Source organism: Sceloporus occidentalis, unplaced genomic scaffold, assembly GCF_023333645.1.
Source record: "Sceloporus occidentalis isolate IW3139 unplaced genomic scaffold, rSceOcc1.0.p SCAF_1, whole genome shotgun sequence".
Taxonomy (NCBI): Eukaryota; Metazoa; Chordata; class Lepidosauria; order Squamata; family Phrynosomatidae; genus Sceloporus; species Sceloporus occidentalis.
The window spans coordinates 134,398,240-134,417,625 of NW_028316981.1; the positions used below are offsets into that span (position 1 = coordinate 134,398,240).

The window sequence follows — 19,386 nt, forward strand, 5'->3', positions numbered from 1 at the left end:
GAAAAGCGGTGGATTGGGGCCTCCGGGGCTGCTGCTGTGGCAGCTCAGGCCCCGATCCATTGGGGAAAGGGGCGGGTGCAGGCCACCCCAAAGGGGCGGTCTGTACACCGCCAATGTTTCTTTGTGACCACTTTAACGGTGTATTTGTGTGACATTGTGTGAAATTGTTATGCATAATTATGCAATTTTTCCAGGATATTCACGGGATAAAATCCCGATCTCCTTCATGTGATAAACTCCTTAGTTTGGTTTGTGAGTTATCGCCTCTCCCCATATAATCCGCCCCGCACTCTTCGAACATCCGGGACAAATTTGTTGGAGGTCCCTAGGTCACATTTTGTGAAGACCTCACAGGGGCTTTTGCCATCGCTGCCCCTTCTCTTTGGAATAAGCTCCCTGTAGAGCTCCGCTCCGCCGCTTCATTAGCTTCTTTTAAGAAAAATTTAAAAACACATTTATTTCGGTTGGCCTTCCCACCTTAGTTAATTGTTCTTTTCTCTGCCCCTTGTCTTTTTCCTTTTGACCCCGGACCATCGTGAATTGATTTTTCCCTTTTCTTGCCCTTGATATGTGTATTTTACTGATTCCTGTTCCCATTCCTCGTAGCAATGTTTTTAACCCTATATTGTAACTGTTTTATCTTGTATTGTAATGCTTTTAACCTTTGTAAGCTGCCTTGATCATCTCCATGGAAAGGCGGGGTAAAAATAAAAATTATTATTATTATTATTATTATTATTATTATATATCCCACTTCCCTCCAGTAAGCATGAGATGGTCAACATGCCTCTCCTCCCAATTTTACCTTCATGACAGCCTCATGAGTTAGATCAGGTTGAGAGAATGACTAGCCCAAGGTTACCCAGTGCATTTCATGGCTCAGTTGGGAGGAACACCTCGATGCAACACTCTGACCTCTATTGAGCTAGCTTTGTCCTAGTTGTGGAAGCTATCCTAGAAACTCCTTTATTTATTTTTATGTTTTTACCTATCTCTTCCTCTTATGATGGTCTGGACAGCATGCATTTTGTTTCCCCTTCTTCTTTATTTGTCCTGAGAAGATCCTGTGGCATAGATCAGCACTGGAGCTCCAATACTTGCTCTGGAGTACTTGCTCTACAGTACTCCAGTACACTGGAGCTACCAGTACTTGCTCTCCAGTATGACTGCTCTGAAGAATCTATTCCTTTGTTCCTTCTTTAAAGGGGTCAAACAGACGGGCTGGTTGGAGTGGCCTCTGGCCACTCCAGCCCTGATTGATCCTTGAGCGAAACGGGACTGTGGTGACTGGACTCCGAGATCCAAGGTCAGCTGCTGCCGCAATCCAAAATGGACTGTTGACAAGGAGCAGTTTTTTTCTGCTCCTTTTGTGGCTGGGTTTAGGCCACCATAGGCTGCCGTGACACATCTTCCGGTCAATCTGGGGGGCATGTGTCATCTGCACACCATGCCCCCAGATCAGTCTGAAGCCAAAGAAATGCCCAGTGTCTTGAATTCACATGAGAAAAAAAGGATTGGTATCCAGTAAGAGTGAGCAATTGAGGCAAAAAATGCAGGACTTGAAACATTAAGAGACATAAAAACAGAGGGATTCATAGAGAAACATAGCTCATTGTGCATGTTTTTATTTTTTAACAGACATTACCTTAATGGGAGGACATCATATTAGCTTTTCAGCTTGGAGGTGCTGGCTTATTACATAATAATTTTGATTATTCTATATCTCTTTTGTTCATTAATGAATGAATTAAACACAGGGACAAGTAAGCAAACTACCCCTGTGTCAAAGGGCAGTTTGCCCCCAGTTTTACTTTAGTTGAGCTTGGACATCAGAAATTCTGGAGATAAAGGTTTAGAATTGTTGCAGTTATTACATTTAACAACTAAAGTTAAAAAGCAAGTAGACTATAAAAAATTAAAAACAGTTAAAAACATAAACCATTCAACAGTAGTAACAACAACAAATAAAAGTCCAGTACATTATTGGAAGGCCTGTTTTCCTTAAAAAATCAATTCTCAGAGGTCTGCTGGAATAAAAAAGATTTTCACCTGTCTGCAGAAGGATATTGAGGAATCTGTTAAGTTTATTTGAAGCAAAACAGTTCCTCCTAGTTTTAGTCTGCCTTTGATTATGGGAATAGAGAAATAACATGAAACAGACAGGTAGTAAAAGTTCTAGGTGGCCTCACTCTCTCTCCTCTCTTCCGTCCTGAAGTAAAATCAGTTTTCTTTCCTATACCAGTTTTCAGTTGTGGTGTGAAGTAATTGATGGTCTGGTGACCCGCTCTCTGATGCTCAGATCCCTGCTTGGTATGCCTGAGAAGGACACTTATGTTGAAATTGTGCCAGAGGAGTTAGGTAAGTTTTCAGCTCAACAGACCAATTCTGTCTTGGGAAAGGAGTGGAGCATGACAGAATCCGAAGATGCCCCAGACAGAGCCTTCCTAATCCAGGTATGGAGTTAATGGCAAATCTTACCGGGTCTTATAAGATAGGTTTATTCCCCGTCTCCCCAAATTCAGCATTTGTTGCTGCCCAATAGGAGTTTTTCTGGTCAGAGATATTAGTAAAATAATGAGCAGTTGTAAGACTTGAATTAAACAGGGTTCAAATAAGGGCACCGTTCTTTTTTTCTGAGCAGTTGAAACAAAACCAGTGGCTGTAAAGACAGGGAAGGAGGACCGGAAAGTTCAAAAAGAAGATAAGAAGGCTGCTGCAAAAGAAAAAGGAAGGGCCTCAAAAGAGGTATGTGGTTAGGCCTCCATGAAGATGAGTCCTGGGAGATTACAGGCCCAGTTCAGGGAAGGTATCTGGAAGATTCCCAGGATATGCATCAGTAGCTTCTTTGAGCTGACCTTTGCTGAAAGGACAGTTAGTTTTGGACACACAACATGGATGCATGAAACTGTGTATCTGTTATATGTAGGCAGTATTGCGGCATATTTCTTGTCAAATGAAAAGTAACAGGTGGCCCTACCCCATTTTTGAGGGGTGCCCTTTTGTGGTGTCCCTTGAGGGAATCCCTTTTGGGAGGTCTCTTCTCAGTCTCCTTTGGTTTGATTCTCTAGGGGGTTCCCTGAGGACCTCCCATAAGCTTGTGGATCCTCCTGAACCTCAAATCCCACAAGAGGGCAGCCATCTTTGATATACAAAACTTGGGGTGTGACCCCTCCCTGAGCTCATCTTTGAACCCCTGATTGCTAGGAACATATTCTGAGCCTGTCTGGCTTTCCTCAATGGCATAGTGATGATTTTAGCATGACTAGCAGCAGTTTATCCCTCACCATTGGGGGTGCTGAGACCAGTTCAGAGAGGTGTGACACCTCAACCTGAAAAACAAGTTGTTTCAATAAAAATGGCTGCTGCTTCTCAGGCTAAAATCATCACCTCACCCACAGAGAAGTTCTGACCACTTCAAAAACTTCCTAGTGGTCAGTGGTACCAGAATGAGCTCAGAGAAGGGTCACATCCCAGCCTGAGAACCAAATTTTGTGCAACAAAGATGGTTGCCTTGTTTGGGGTTCAGGAGGGCCCAGTGGTCAGGAGTCCCACAGACTCATGGGAGATCCTCAGGGAACCCTTAGAATCCTAGGGAGATCAATAGGGACCCCCTCAAAAGAGATTCCCTCAAGGAATCGAAATCAGGGAAGTGGGACTAAAAGGGCACCCCTCAAAAAAGGGGTGGTGCCACCTGACACTTTTCATTTGATGAGAAATATACACACACACCCTGCCTGAATACTTGTTCTCATCTCTTTGCCTTTCTTTCTGTTTTTTGAGCAGGAACGCCCAAACAGCAGAAAGATGAAACTAAAAGAAGAGAGAAAAGCAAGAAGTTCCACAAAGGAAACAAAAGAACCAATCTCCCTTTTTGTGGATTCTGCCGAACCAGAAGTCCAGGATCTTCGCCGTGAGCAAGTGGATCCAGTTGTGCAGGAAAAATATCATGAGAAACTTTATGTTGAAGTAAGTGTGTCCACAGTTGTCACCTTCGTCTTCTTAGTTAGCACTTTGAGTGCAATTCTGAATCTGGTTATATGTACCAGTAAAACCGTTGGGACTTCCTTCTGACTATATGGATGTGGGAGATGACTCTTCTGTTTTCTCATTTTGCACTCGATTGCTTTCATTGCATGATTGTAAAGTGTTACCTTTATAGTTTGCCATACATGGTGAGATGATAGCAAAAGTATTATCCAGAGGTGTCTGGGAAACCTGCCAGCAGCTGATAGCAATGGAACTAATGAATCCTGGAGTCAAGAGAATAATAATTTACTGGCAGGCAACGGAGCAACCAGTAAACAATGTATAAGGCTATCCAGAGTCCAGTGTTCTAGAAGGCAGAATAGTCAAAGCAGAGTCCAGGGTTGCAGAAGGCAGAGTAATCGGGCAAAGGTCCAAAAGTCCGGTCCAGAGATTCAGACGACACTAGGAGTCCAAGGCGAGTGCTTTCGCCAGAGATGTCGGTTAACTTATGACAACTCTCTGGCATTCTTCCAAGGTTTTTATCTCCTGCTCTCATTTCTGCAGCTGTTCTTTGATTGCTTGGCGTTTTGCATAAATTGTTTGGGAATATCACATGCCCTCCCTTTCTGACCTTTGCTGGTTATTCCCCCCCCCCCCCCCAAAAATAATCTCTTGTATTTGTAACATTTGTTGATGCATGTTTTTATATTTTTGTACATATTATAAAAATAAAATATTAAAGAAAGAAAGAAAGAAAGAAAGAAAGAAAGAAAGAAAGAAAGAAAGACAGACAGACAGACAGACAGACAGACAGACAGACAGACAGACAGACAGACATGGGTAACTTCAACTCCTTGTTCTCTTCACTGCCCAAGCTGGCGGGAGTCTCTGGGGCTAGGTTCCTGGTTGTTGTTTGCAGCCTTCCCTGCTAGCACAGACACTGAAGAACTTGGGTCAGACTCAGGGCTGGATTCCTCTGTGTCCTCATCCTCTTAGTCCTCAGCCTCCATGCAGGGCATGACAAGAGATTGGGAAAGATATGTTTTTTACTATCCCACAAACAACTGGCTGAGAGATTCTGTGAATTGTATGCCAAAAAGGGTACTTTCTGATTTCTTGATGCATTTGGACAATCTATGCTACTTCTCTGGAGTGAGTCCTTCTCCAAGTTTTAGATTGATTCTTCAAAGACTTGTTTGCTTTCACAAATATGAGCATATTTATTCTAGCATGGCTTTCTCTTGTGATGGCAGAGAGGCCAAGGATTAGGATGAAAGCTGTAGACCAGCAATAGCTGGAGGGCCACAAGTGCCCTGCCCTAGCCAAGATAATTCAGCAATATGTTCCAGAATAGTATCTTGAACAATAATACTTTAAAAACCAGAAATAGAAAGAAAAAGAAAGATCTCTAGCAGTGAACCTACACATACCAACTCAGAGGTAAGGTCCATAGAATTAGTAAAACTTATGGAAGGAAACTGTGTATAGGACTGCAGCCTAATTTATTTTATCTTATCCTTATGGTATTTAGATGTCTGGCGGTTCCAACAATTGATCACTTACATTTCGAGAGATGGTTCCAGGAGCAGGCATGACTGCCAGCAGAAAGGATATCATGTCATAAACTTCAATCAGACATATAGTGTTCTGGGGGCTCCTTCTTTAGCCAACAGGTCATGGATTAGCCTAAACCGAGTTCTTCCTGGTTTATATTTTTTAAACGAAACCCTTTCCATTACTCTTCCATGACCTAAGTGTAAAGCTCTGCCTCCCGCCAGTATACTGCAAGGGGGAAATGTAAAGCAGCCACATTCACTGTCTGTAGTTTTTGCCTTTTTAATATCCATAAAAGTATGGACTGATTAGTTAATTCAACTTTTTGAACAGCAAATAGAGAAACACAGAGAATGTACAGTCTGTCCTCGGTATCCGCAGACTTGCCATCCATGGATTCAACTATCCACGGACAGCAAGCCCGCTCTGAGGCAACACTGGCAACAGAGATGAAGGCAGGGAGGAGGAGGAAAAAGAGGAGGAGGAGGAAGAGGCAGAAAGAAGAGGAAGCAGTGGCGGTGGCAGCCCCTTTCTGCCAGCAGCCAGCCCACCTGCCGCCACTGGTGAGAGCCAGAAGGAAGGGAGAGAGGGAGGAAGGAAGGACTAGGGCTGGTGGAAGAGACGGGAGGGACAGGAGGAAGAGGAGGAGGAGTGGGAGGAAGAGAAAGAGGCAGGAGGAGGAGGAGGGAGTGTCAGCTTCAAGCCCCAAGGACACCCCACGGCGACGGGGAGGAGGAGAAAGGGGCCGCTTGGCCCCTTTCTCCCTTGCTTCGCTGGGCGCAGCTGTCTGAAGGCTGCGCCCAGCGACGCAAAGTGGCGCCGCAAACCAGGAAGGAGCTCCGAAATGGAGCTCCTTCCTGTTCCGCGCTAAGGGAGCACTAGGCGCCCTGGCGCAGAGCAAGGACGTCACGTCCGCCGCGCTGCCCCGTATAGAGGCGGTGCGGCTGTGACGTCCTCATGGCGGCAGCTGTCTGGAACGGCCGCCGTCATTTTTTACGCGCAGAGCGCGTATTAGGGTTAGGGAGGTGCGGAAGCACTGCACCTCCCTAACCCTAGTACGCACTCCGCGCGTACTTTAATGGCGGTGTGTAACCCGCCTTTGCTTCCAGAGAGACTTCATGGTTGATATATTCTAGAACGCATTTGTTTCTCTTCTTGGTTGTCCATGATATCCTCAGCACTCTTCTCCAACACATCTCAAATTGATTTTCTTCCTGTCGGCCTTTTTTTACTGTCCAGCTCTTGCATCCATACCTGGTGATGGGAAATACTGTGGCTTGGAATATCCTCGCTTTAGTATTCAGAGTTATATCTTTATACTTTATGATCTTGTCCGTTCTTTCATAGCTGCCCTTGCCAATCCTAATCTTCTGATTTCTTGACTGCAATCTCTGTTCTGATCAATATTGGAATCAACATATGGGAATTCTTTGACTATTTCAATCTTCTTGTTGACTCCTAGATCTTCTGCGGTCATTATTTTTGTGTTTTGATGTTCAGCATTAACCCAACCTTGGTTCTTTCCTCCTTGACCTTCTTCAAGTAATTGTTCCAAACCTTTGTTTATTTCTGATAGTAGTATACAATCATGAAATTGAATTGTTTGAAGATATGTTTGATTTGACATAGTTTGTAATTGATGTAGGGGGACAATAGCAGCAATGTAGAATATATAAAAGGATGATCACAACTGCAATAGACCCTTAAAAGACTGAAATACATTGCTTGATGTGCTTTTTAGGTCCTACACTGTTTGGATGCCAGTCTTCTCTCTCCAGAGAATAAAATATTTGCCAAAAAAACCAAATAAACCCACCTTATATCACCTGAAGCATTTACATTTTATGTATTACGGCAAATAGCCAGCATATCACCTGAAGCAGTGCTTTTAAAACTACCTGACATAGGGGATCAGTAATGGTTTTTTTTAGTGAATATGCCACATACTGCTCCATATTTGTCCCCATTGGCTACAGTTGTTTCTTTCCTGGGAGCTCTCCAGGGACCAGCAGCTGATGGCTTGTGGATCGACACCAGTCCATTCACCACCACTTTGAATAGCAGTGATTTAAGCACGTTTCATCTTTGTTCATATTCTCAGAAGTACTCTGTCTACACTGCAGAAATATTCCAGTTTGACACCACATTAACTGCCATGGCTCAGTGCTATAGAATTTTGGGAATTGTAGATTGTTGTGGCACCAGAGCTCTCTGAAAGAGAAAGCTAAATGTCTTAAAGGTAAAGTTTCTTTGACATGAATGTCTAGTCGTAACCGACTATAGAGGGCGGTGCTCATCTCCATTTCTAAGCTGAAGAGCCAGTGTTGTCCGAGGACTGCTCTGGTGGTCATGTGGCCAGCATGACTGCACCGAACGCTTTTACCTTCCCCCTGAAGTGGTACTTATTTATCTACTTGCATTTGTATGCTTTCAAACTTCTAGGTTGGTCAAAGCTGGGACTTGTGATGGAAGCTCACCCCATCACGCGGCACTAATACACTAAAAGGTATTAGTTACTAATACACTAAAAGGTTTGGCTAAAGACAGAATACAACTATTAAAAGACTCTAAAATAGAAGATATACAGGAAGGATGTTAACTTTACTCCTACGTATTTACTTGGAAGTCAGTTATATTACAGGATTTATTTTGGAGTAAACATAAAGTAGACCAAGGCCCTATACAGGGCGCCATGATGCTGCATGCCGCTCCAGATTCTCCAGCCCCCAAGTCTACAAAAGGTTATGCTACACTGTCTTTCACTCAGTTAGTCTCAAAGGTGCTACAAGTTCCCTTTGCATATTGGTTTCTACTGTTTACTGATAGGAGTGCCTTCTGTAACAGTTCATATTTGTGCTCTAGCACTCTTCTACCCAAGTACATGTAAATGGGTTTTAAAATTTTAACTCCAGTGCAACTGTGTGAGTGATATCTGATTCTGAAACCAGATCTATCCCCTTGGGTGGGTGCAGAGGCTGTGGTGTGAGAATGCATATGCCCTGACTGGCAGAACATACACAATTAATCAACAGGTGAGTTTGCATGAAAGTAGTAAGGGATCCCTTCTGGCTTCATTTTGTGGCATCCAGTGGGTTTAATGGTTGTTGTATTGCCCAGCATATGAAACAGATTTACATGCCTCCAAAGGCCAGGCATCATAACCTTGCTATATCCTTGGCACAGCAAATCCCCCCCACCCCCACCCCCCGCCATTATTATGACTAAAATGGATTAAGTTCAGACTTTCAGTCAGCATTTAATGTAGATATCTGTTATGCATTACAAAACAACCTTACATTTACTACTAGGCCTGCCTTGGAGGTGTTTGGTACAGGATGCACAAAACTTGAAAATGCATAAGCTTACTTGATTGTATGTCTGAGAAAGATTAATGTTTATTTGTACCTTCCTTCTGAGATGTTGTTGCTTTTTGTTTTGATTCTAAAAGTATCTTTGAATTGGTTCTTGCTTCTAGGTTTATGGATTGCTGGATTCAATGATAAGCAAAATGGTCTTCCTCTTTGAGGAGCTGAAAAAGGACATCCCAGAGAAGAAGACTAAAGCATCTTTTATTTAAATAGTGCTGATTTTGTAATGAAATAAAAGGCTATATATTTTTATATACATTATCTTAGTGTTTCTTCTGTTTTTGAAACTGCCAATTCATGGACTTGGGAACTGATCTGTTCAATTAGTTCTCTCCATTGCAGCCACATATAGTTAAATGATTATTTTAACGAATTTATATTCAACTTTTCTCCCAACAAGGGATCCAAGGCAGTGTATATCATTGTGGTTGTAACCCCATATATGGTTGGATTTTACAGGTTAATCTATTTGATAACAAAGTTTAGAAGTTTCAGACATACATAGGGTTTGTTCCCACTATGATTTAAAGTGAATTGCTGACCAGTTTATATGATCGTCGTTCCCATTTGAAACCGGTTCCAATCCTACTTTGATCGATTTCTGTTGTGATAAAGCGAGGCAAACAGAAAAAAACTGGTTTTTCCAGACATTAGTTTTCTAGTGGTTATTTTGGAAAGAATCGATTATGGAACATGTTTGACAAGTGGGAACGATGGATCTGAACTGCATCATTGTGGAGGGGAGGGACTAATGGCAGAGGGGTAGATCCAACTCCTCCCCTACAACAGTACTGCCTTTGTGCTTGTGGTGTGACCTATGGGCTCATGATTTAAAAAAAATTGACAGAAGATTTGATTCATTGATTTTGCAACTACTTGCAATCAGTGAGGCAAGTAGTTGCAAAACCAATGAATCGAATCTTCTATCAAGTTACAGTGGTACCCCGGGATACGAATTGATCGCGTTACGAAATTTCCGGGGTACGAAAAAGTTAGATTGGAAAAAACTGTTCCGGGTTATGAAAGATTTTTCGGGTTATGAAATTCATTTCGGCGCGAAATTCAAATGTGAAGCGCGGCTAGCGGCTTTCCAGCGCCTTTTCGGGTTGCGAAATGTATCGGGTTACGAACGGCGCCGCGGAACGAATTAAATTCGTAACCCGAGGTAGCACTGTATTTTTAAAAATATCTATAGTTCCCAAGCTGGGCTGCCCGGGCTGCCGCTTACGTCATTGATGACACACAGATAATTGACATGCATTTTGAAGCAGTGCAAAGTAGTGGGGATGACAGTTGTGCCATAAAAGAAGCAATTACAAGGGGATAATGAAAAGATCCGCTTTCATAGTGAGAACGACAGATCTTTTGGAAACAATTTACCAACATGGAGCAAAGGCGAATCCCAAACCTGTTTAAACATAAATGGGAATGGGGCCAGAGAAGGGCAAATCAGAACTGCCAAGATATTCAGGGTAATTGTTGTATGGGATAATGCCTATTTTCCCCTTAAATAACACTCATGAGACTTGGAAGTGGCACCATTCAGCTTGTGGTACATATTCATATGAATGCCCCCCTCTCATGACAAACCAGGTTGATAGGACATTAACAAGGACTGTATACTGTATAACCCTTGGTTGAGAGGAAGTAATTTACATGTTAATCTGTGTATCGTTCTGTTGTTGAATGGCAAGGCCTCAGGGTGTCTATTTAATTAGTGATCCATTGTCTGCAGGGAAACCCCCTCACCCTGGATGGTTTTCATTTGCACTTGCTGGGTCTTGATTTTGTTGTTTTTCAGGAATGGTAGCCAAATTTTGTTTACTTTGAGGGTTTCTTCTTTCTTGTTGAAGTTGTCCAGGTGTTTGTGGACAATACCCCGTCCATGCAAATGAAAACCACCCAGGGTTAAAGGGGCTTCCCAACAGACAATGGATCATTAATTAATTAGACACCTAGAGGCCTTGACTTTCAACAACACACCAACACACAGATTAACATGTAAATCATTTCCTCTCAACCAAGGGTCACACAGTATATATACCCCACTCACTTCCATGCCACCATTCTCTGAAGATGCTAGCCATAGCTGCTGATGAAACGTCAGGAATAAACTCTTCCAAAATCCAGCCACATAGTCCAAAAAACCCACAAAAAAATATGGATGCCGGCAGTGAAAGCCTTTGAATTCCCATTGGGGATTCTGAATATCCATGTAAAGGATTGTGTTATTAGCTGTATAAAGCAGATATGCTTATTTGTGGTCCTATAAACATGCATATAGCCCTAAAGAAAGAAGACAAAAACTGTCCAAGGTTCCCTCACAACAAGCTCTGTTGGGGACAAAAAATAAAAGTTTCAAGAATTTTTAAACAGCATTCTTTCCCACTACAGAACAGTTAAGAATATATTTATTTTAAAAAATACAAAAGATAGTTTTCCTTATTAACCGAAAATTACGGATAGATTTTCTATCAATAGGAAGCTGTTGTTTCTCATATAAACTAAAATTAACTGGATAAACTAAAACTGTTTGTTGTTCTGATGCCCTGATCTGCTTCATCACACAGTTTGCAAATTCTTTTTGAGTTATAAGAAACAATTTGAAGTCCCCCCAAATCCCACCCAACACAGCATCTGATTCCAAGGGCTGCCTGTCACACTCTGTCCTATACTCCAGCCACTTTCCCTGAAGCATAAGTAAGATTTTGGCAGAACCCCTGGCCCTTGTCTTCCTTTTGAGTAGCTCAGGGTCAAATGAGAGGAGGGCCTTTTAAGCAATTAGCAGATGTGCAAATACAGAAAATAGGGAGCCAGCATGGCATAGTGGTTTGAGCACTGGAATATGACTGTGGACACCAGCGTTCAAATTCCCACTTGGCCATGGAAACCCACTGGGTGACTTTGGGCAAGTCACATATGCTCAGCCTCAGAAAATCCCTTGATAGGTTAGCCTTAGGGTCACCATAATTGAGAAACAATGAAGCTTATCGCATCGCGTTCCGAGAACGTTATTGGAACCCGATTGGAACAGAACACTTTTAACTTTACCGCACGTTTATGTCCCCATCGGGTTCCCATCGCGTTCTACATACCCCTCAAAGCGTTCCATATGTGTTCCTCGGAGGGAACGGATGAGAAAGTGATCCAAGCTTGTGGAAACGTTTTTAAAACGGTCCAAGAAATGTGAGAGCGGTAATGTAACCGTTCTTACTTCCGTTCTCATGATCTGCCTTGTTTTGATTGGCTGAACGGACTTCCCTCCCTGCATTCCTCCCCATTCCTAGAGCGTCGGTTTTCTTGCTCTCCCTGGGACTCATCGAGTAAAATAAATAGAGAAAAAAAATCAAGCCCCACCATTTGTGAGGGCTATGTGTAGATAGATGTGTGTATAATTATGGTATTATATATATGTATATGGAAAACTCTCTCTCTCTCTCGCTCTGTCTCTATCTCTATATATATACATACATATGTATATACAACATATATATATATATATATATATATATATATGAAACATGTGAAATATGTAATAAATAGAAAACATGTTTTATACACACACACATATATAAATGACATCTATATAGATTAGTAATATCAATGTTTGTATATATAGATAACTGGCAATATATATGTATATTTATATATTATAGCTATATTACATATATATGTATATGTGTGTATGTGTAATATATTATATATATGTGTGTGTGTGTGTGTGTGTGTATGTGTGTGTGTAATATATATATTATGTATATATTACATATTTATGTGTGTGTGTGTGTGTTTGTCTATATGTGTATATAAAAAATCAAGGCAGTGTTTGAAAACAATTTTTTTCTGGGAAATCCTTTCCTTCTGTGCATGTGGTACTCATGGACAATAATACACTGTATGTCATCTTTATGTATGGTCATAAAGATGATTGTAGTAGTTTTTTTGCATTAATGATTAGTTGTCACAATACATGATGGACGAGATAATAAATAAAACAATGTGGTTGAGGTATCATTTCAGTAATAATGGGCCAAAACTTAGTACTGCAGCAAATAGGTCCAATACGATCAAAAGCTGTATTACTGGTATGTTGTACGTGGTGCGTAAAATATGTAAAGTGTTGATGATTGTTGACTTCTTATCTTGCACCTTTCTTAGATTTTCATGTCATCCATAATATGTAACCTTATCTTAGTAGTTAAAAAGATCCTGACATGGAGCTTTTTTTTAGGAAAGTGAAATTAACTAAATTTATCACAACAATCCTCAAGATGAATTGTGTGTTAATGGATGGTCATGACCACGGTATTCCCTGATGACATGGATCAGAATACTATGCTTTCATTGTAAAAATGGAGTTTTTTGCATGTCGAGGAGGTAATATAATAACGTAAGGTTGAAAAAACATGAGCCAGCAGAGGCTGGTTACAACAAAATTGTATGGGGACGTTATATTTTGTGTCTTTTTAATTCTTTCTTCACATCCATAATGAAGCATTTTCTAGCATCATGGAGTAGGAAGAGTCCACAAGGGCCATCCAGTCCAACACCATGCCATGCAGGAAATCACAATCAAAGCAATCCTGACACATGGCCATCCATTCTCTGTGGGAAGACAAAAAGAGTTTCTTTGGGCATGCGGAAATTGGATATCCACATTTCATTATCCCAATTTTGGAGGACTTCTGTGCTCCACCAGTTGGAACGCTCGCGGGGTCTCACCCACCAGCGAGGGATGCGAGGCCAGGTGGACATCCATGCGAGACAAGTGGTAATATTTACATTTCCACTGCCAGCTAAAATTAACAATTTTCTTAAAGCAGCTTTTCGTCGCTTCAAGAGAAATAGAGTTTTTGCAGTGTGACTTCTTCTCCTCCGTCTTTGCTCTTCATCAATCTTTATAATACTGCACAGTAGCTCCAAAAACACTTCCTTAGACGCCAACTTTACACCCCACAAAAGGTCACCTGATTCAGTTCCGGGTGAAAAGGAACAGTAGAGTGATTACGTCATCATTACAAGGTCCTCCGAAATAAATATGCATGCGTGAATATTGAAACGTTCTCATACTTATCACGCTTCCTATAAGGACAAATGCGGTAAATTGTGTTCCCGTTACGTTCTCAGAACGCTTTACATTTTTGAATGCGATAATATCCGTTCCCATAACGTTACATCTTGAAACGTTTTCGGAACAGAATAGAAACGTTTCAGGCACTGATGCGATAACCTTCAATTTGAAGGCACAAAACAACACCAACCTAGTATGAATGCCAAGTGGGACCTTGAGGGCAGAGGGGCTTTAATCCCTTCTTCCTGTATTGTGGTCTATCCCCAACCCATGCCTTCTATTTGCTTTTAAATAAAAGTTTCTGTTAACACTAAAGGGGTGTTTGAGCTCTCCCCCTACTGCTGTAACAGGAGGGCAGCTATGGCAGGGTTTGGATCAAAACCAGGACTGTCTGCTGCAGCAGTAAAGTGTTAAGTCTGCTGTATTCCAGTGTCTTGACTAGGTTTAGGCCCAGGTTGTCGTTTTTAACACTCTTTTTGAAAACAACCATATTCTATTGAAATGCTACATTGTTCATTTTTTTTCCAAAAATGTAAGCTGCCCTGGGAAGACTTCTCCCCTAAAAAATAGCCTAACTTCAGTACATGCCAGGGTCCTAATCCACATGTAGGGGCTGCACTCACAGTATGTCCTTAGCAGAATTTCTGGTTGCGAGATGTGTTCCTACACACATATCAGAGGACAGTGAAAATAACTGTGGGTGGCTCAGGCATCCCAAAAGCAGGGCTCCACCACCATAGCCTCTTGCTGGGGGAAGATGAGGAGTCTGCTTCTACATCAAATGTTGTGAGTCCTTCTGGCCAAAAAATATGCCCTCTGTGAAATTTAAGTTGCTAGGCAGGGGGCTAGGAGTAGCAGCTCTTAAGTAAGAAACTGGGGAAGGGAATCAGCAACTTGTTCTATGTGTGTATTCAGTTTGGCCAGAGCTATGAGGTCAAATCAATTTGTTGTGCCTTTAAGTAGTTTATGGCAACATTAAAGTGATCCTAGAGTCATGAGAATTTCTTGGCAAGGTTTTTTTAAAAAGAGGTTTATGCTTGCCTTCCTCTGAGGCTGAGAGAGTGTGACTTGCCCAAGGTGGACTTCCATGACTGAGCAACGATTTAAACCTTGGTGACGCAGAGTCTTAGTTCAGCACTCAAACCACTATACTGTGCTGGCTGTCCTCAACATAACTACCTTTCTCTCTGTATGTGTGCCTTCAAGTCATCTGTTGACTTATGATGACGCCATGAATTTCATAGGGTTTCCATAAACAGGTTTTCCCAGTTCCTCTGAAATATAGCCTATAGCATCTGGTATACGATCTCTCATCCAAGTACTAATCAGGACTGACCCTCCTTAGCTTCCAAAATTAGACAGGACCTGGTGCTTTTAGGGTCCCAGGCACTACAACGTAAATAGGAAGCAGCAATTTTGCTGAAGCTAAGAATAATAATAATAAATAAAAAATTTATTTATATACCGCTTTTCTAAAAATCAAAGCGGTTAACAACATGTGCAAATACAATCTAAAACCATCAAAATACAAAACATCATATAAAACATCAGAACACCAACTACAGCAATAAAACCACATCTCGTGCCAGCTCAACAGTGCTGACGAGGGGGGGGAGCACATCGGGAGTCAGGAGTCAGGAGTGTGCCTGCTCGAAGAGGTGTGTTTTTAACCCCTTCTTAAATTGGTTCAGTGAGGTGGCCGAGCGGAGCTCATCGGGAAGCGAGTTCCAGAGATTGGGGGCCGAGATAGAGAAGGCCCTCCTGGTGGTAGTAACTAATCTGACCTCCGGAACTCTTAATAATTGCTTCCCGGTTGATCTGAGTGTGCGGGGCGGATTGTACGGAGAGAGGCGGTCCTCCAAGTACCCTGGGCCCAAGCCATTTAGGGCTTTATAGGTAATAACCAACACCTTGTATTGCACCCGGAAGCGAATAGGCAGCCAGTGAAGATGTGGGTCTGGTCAATACATGAAAGGGACAACTTCTAAGAACCTTTTGTACACAACCTGGTTGAAGGGAAATTGGATAGAAATGTAATTTACTTTCTAGACTACCCAATAGTGTTTCCACTCTCTCTAAAAATCTCTTCCTGCACCCATTCCTGTTCAGAGGAGATGCCAGGGATAGTACGTTGCATCTCCAGCCTGCACAGAAAGGTTGACCCAAGGTGGGGAGGTTACATCTAGGTGCTGTGACAAGAAGCCTCTCTGACTGTGCAACATGGGCACCACATTCTTCTCTGCTTTTAATTCTTCACAGTAGTAATAGTTGCTAATTAGTTAATTATTTTATATCCTTCCTTTTCTTGATATGAGACCCAAGAAGGCACTCAACATGAGTTAAAATACAGTTAAAACAACGGATAGTACAAAAATTTAAAAAACAATTTATTTATATCTGTATCTGTATCTTTATATATTTCATACTCAAAACTAGACAAAAAAAAGTTGTAACATCTATCATATCCTTATTTCCCATTTTCCAAATTATTTTAACCCCCTTTCTCTCTCTCTCCCCTTAGTACATTAACAAAGGCATTGTTGGTGTCATCCTGAAAATAAGTAACCACTAGCTTATTCTTCTTTACACCAAATCCCCCCCCCAAAAAAATATACATTACACTTCTTAATAAACAATTTATTTTCATTCATTTACCATGTATATTGTAATATTTGTATTTCTTATATGTTATGTCTCTGATGTTTTGTCAACTTCATTACAATTAAATAAGCCATCATGTTATAAATATTAAGTTAAAGCTGTTTTAAAAGGATGTTGAAATATAGTAATGATGTTGATAAAAGGACAACACCCCAATGAAATGTCTTTCTGAACCAGGCTGTTAATCCTCAAAGGCCTGAGTAAAGGGAAAGGGATTTGCCTGCCAGCGGAAACAGAGCAGACAGGGGACCAACCTAGCATTCTATAGGATATCTTACAATTTTAGGGCAGCCACTGGGGAGATTCTCTACAGTGTCTTCGCCAAGCATGCCTACAAATGCCTATCCCCCAAGATCTATAAATTCAGGCAGACTCCCATGGGGAGACAGAATCTTTTGGATTTCTGTGGTGTACCTTCAAGTCATTTCAATTTAAAGTGACCCTGTCACTGGATCTTCTTGGCAGGCTTTGTTCAGAGAGGGGTTGCCTTTGCTTTCTTGTGAAGCTGAGAGAGTGTGACTTGCCCAAGGTCACCAAGTCGGTTTCCATGGCTGAGTGGGGATTCAACCCCCAGTCTACCAGAGTTATAGTCCAACACTACACCATGCTGACTCTCACTGTCTTCTGGATTGTTGTTATGTGCCTTCAAGTTGTTTCTGACTTATGGAGACTCTAAGGCGAACCTATCATGGGATTTTCTTAGCAAGTTTCTTCAGAGGGGGTTTGCCATTGCCTTCCCCTGAGGCTGAGAGCATGTGATGTGCCCAAGGTCACCCTGTGAGTTTTACAGCTGAGCAGGGAATCGATCCCTGGTCTCCAAAGTCCAGCACTCAGACCACTACATCACAGTGGCTTTAGGAGCTATTTCTTTAGTTCCTGCCAACTCAGAAGGCAGGGTGATAGGTTTTAACTTAGTACTTCTTGGGATGTGGGGGGACCAGCAGTTCCTTTTTCTTGTAGTGTGCTAAGTACTAGCACCACATTTTTTTCCTACTAATCGCAATTGTTTTGTTTTTAAACCTTGGAACATTGGCAGGGACCTGCATAGCCAATGGCACAGGAACTGCCACTTTGAAGCACTCTGTTTTAGCTCATGTACACATCAGGAGCCAGAATGGTAGTGGTTTGAGTGTTGGAGAATTATTCTGAAGAACAGGGTTTGAATCCCCACTCAGCCATGAAACTGAGTGATCTTGGGCAAGTCACACACTCTCAGCCTCAGAAGATGGCAATGGCAAATCCCCTCTGAAGAAACTTGCCAAGAAAACCCCATGAAATGTTAGCCTTAGGGCCACCATACGTTGGAAACAACTTGAAGGCACACAGCAACAACACACACCAGGGCAAGAACTAGTGCATTTGAGCACCGGACTAAAGACCAGGGTTCAGCACCCCTCTTGGTCCATGGACACCCACTGGGTGACCTTGGGTGGGTCACACACTCTCAGCCCTAGAGAACACCATTATAGGGTTGCCATAAGTCAGAAATGACTTGAGGACACACAACACATGGCCAGTTGAACATTTTTTTGTTTTTTAAGGGAAGTTCAAGGGTGCAATCTGCTAACCAATTCAAATGTAAAACCCCAAAGCAGCGTCTGCTGGAAGGCCACTGGGGAGAGTGGCCTTGGGATGGCAATGGTGCTGTGTCACCTCACCGAAGACAAGCTGAAGAGCCGTGCCAGGGCTGTGGAGTGGACAAAGATGAACAGCCCCTTGGTTAGAAGGCACGAGTGCTGGCTAGGCAAAAGAGGAAAGGAAAACAAAAGCAAAAGCCACCCTCTGGGTTCCAGCCAAAAACAACCACAGGGATTGAGCTGCCTTGTAGCAACTGCCTCTATGCCTCTGTTGCAGCATCATCATCGGAGTTAATCAGCATTTAAAGCATCCTGCAAATAAAGCAAAAATGGTGAGTAATTGTGTGAATGATTATCACATGCAATTGTCCAAATAAAGCAATATCGGAAATGCATTGTCACTGCAATACTGAAAGCAAATGGTGGTGTGTTAATGCTTCTTTGGCATGATACAGACCGCCCTAATGCACTGTACTCCCACCAATATTAGAGTTAGGGACCGCGCGGCAACCACACAGTTCCTAACCCTAGCACAGCATGGTGGCATAACAATGGCGGTGTCCTGTGTACACGGGTGCCACCCTTGTGACGTAAGTGCCACATGGCATCCATACGGCACCACATATAACTTACATAATGAGTGCGCCATTAGTGCACTCATGACGTCCGCCCTACGGCACAAAAAGAACCCGGTTTTTCTGGGTTCTTTTTCCTCCAGAGAGAAACCACGCAGTTTGGCAGCTGGGGTTTCCCTCCGGAGGGCATTAGGCCACCGGCAGGCCACCCTTTTGGGACGGTCTGTCCTGTGCCTTTGTGACTATTTTAATGTGACTCCCTTCTTCGCCTCTCTTTCTTTCTTTCTCTCTCTCTCACTCTGCCCTAGGAGCCCTGGTGGCGCAGTGGTTAAAGGCTGGTATTACAGCCACAAGGTTGTGAGTTCAGTCCCTGCAGGGCTCCAAGGCTATCTCAGCCTTCTGTCCTCTCAATGGTTGGTAAAATGAGTATCCAGGTTGTTGGGGGCAATTGGCTTACACACTGTAAACAGCTTAGACAGTGCTGAGTTCACTATGAAAGCAGTATAGAAATGTAAATCCTATTGGTATTGCTATGAGTCTCCTTCTTCCTGCTCTCTTTGTGGAAACTGCCACAGACCTGCCCAGCAAGCTTGACAACTTTGGAGTGCTGGGTT

General features: G+C 42.4%; 1 protein-coding gene across 3 annotated transcripts in view; it reads left to right on the forward strand.

Moving 5' to 3' along the window:
- The window catches only part of MYCBPAP (MYCBP associated protein), a 42,233-nt gene extending 33,113 nt beyond the window's left edge, over positions 1-9,120 (forward strand). For all 3 annotated transcript variants that reach the window (XM_089537046.1, XM_089537063.1, XM_089537054.1), the window contains exons 16-19: positions 2,243-2,358; positions 2,642-2,745; positions 3,784-3,966; positions 8,996-9,120. In XM_089537046.1, the coding sequence (XP_089393172.1) occupies positions 2,243-2,358; positions 2,642-2,745; positions 3,784-3,966; positions 8,996-9,097 (505 nt within the window). In that variant the 3' untranslated portion in view covers positions 9,098-9,120. The remainder of the gene's footprint in view (positions 1-2,242; positions 2,359-2,641; positions 2,746-3,783; positions 3,967-8,995) is intronic.
- Positions 9,121-19,386: the final 10,266 nt, after the last annotated feature.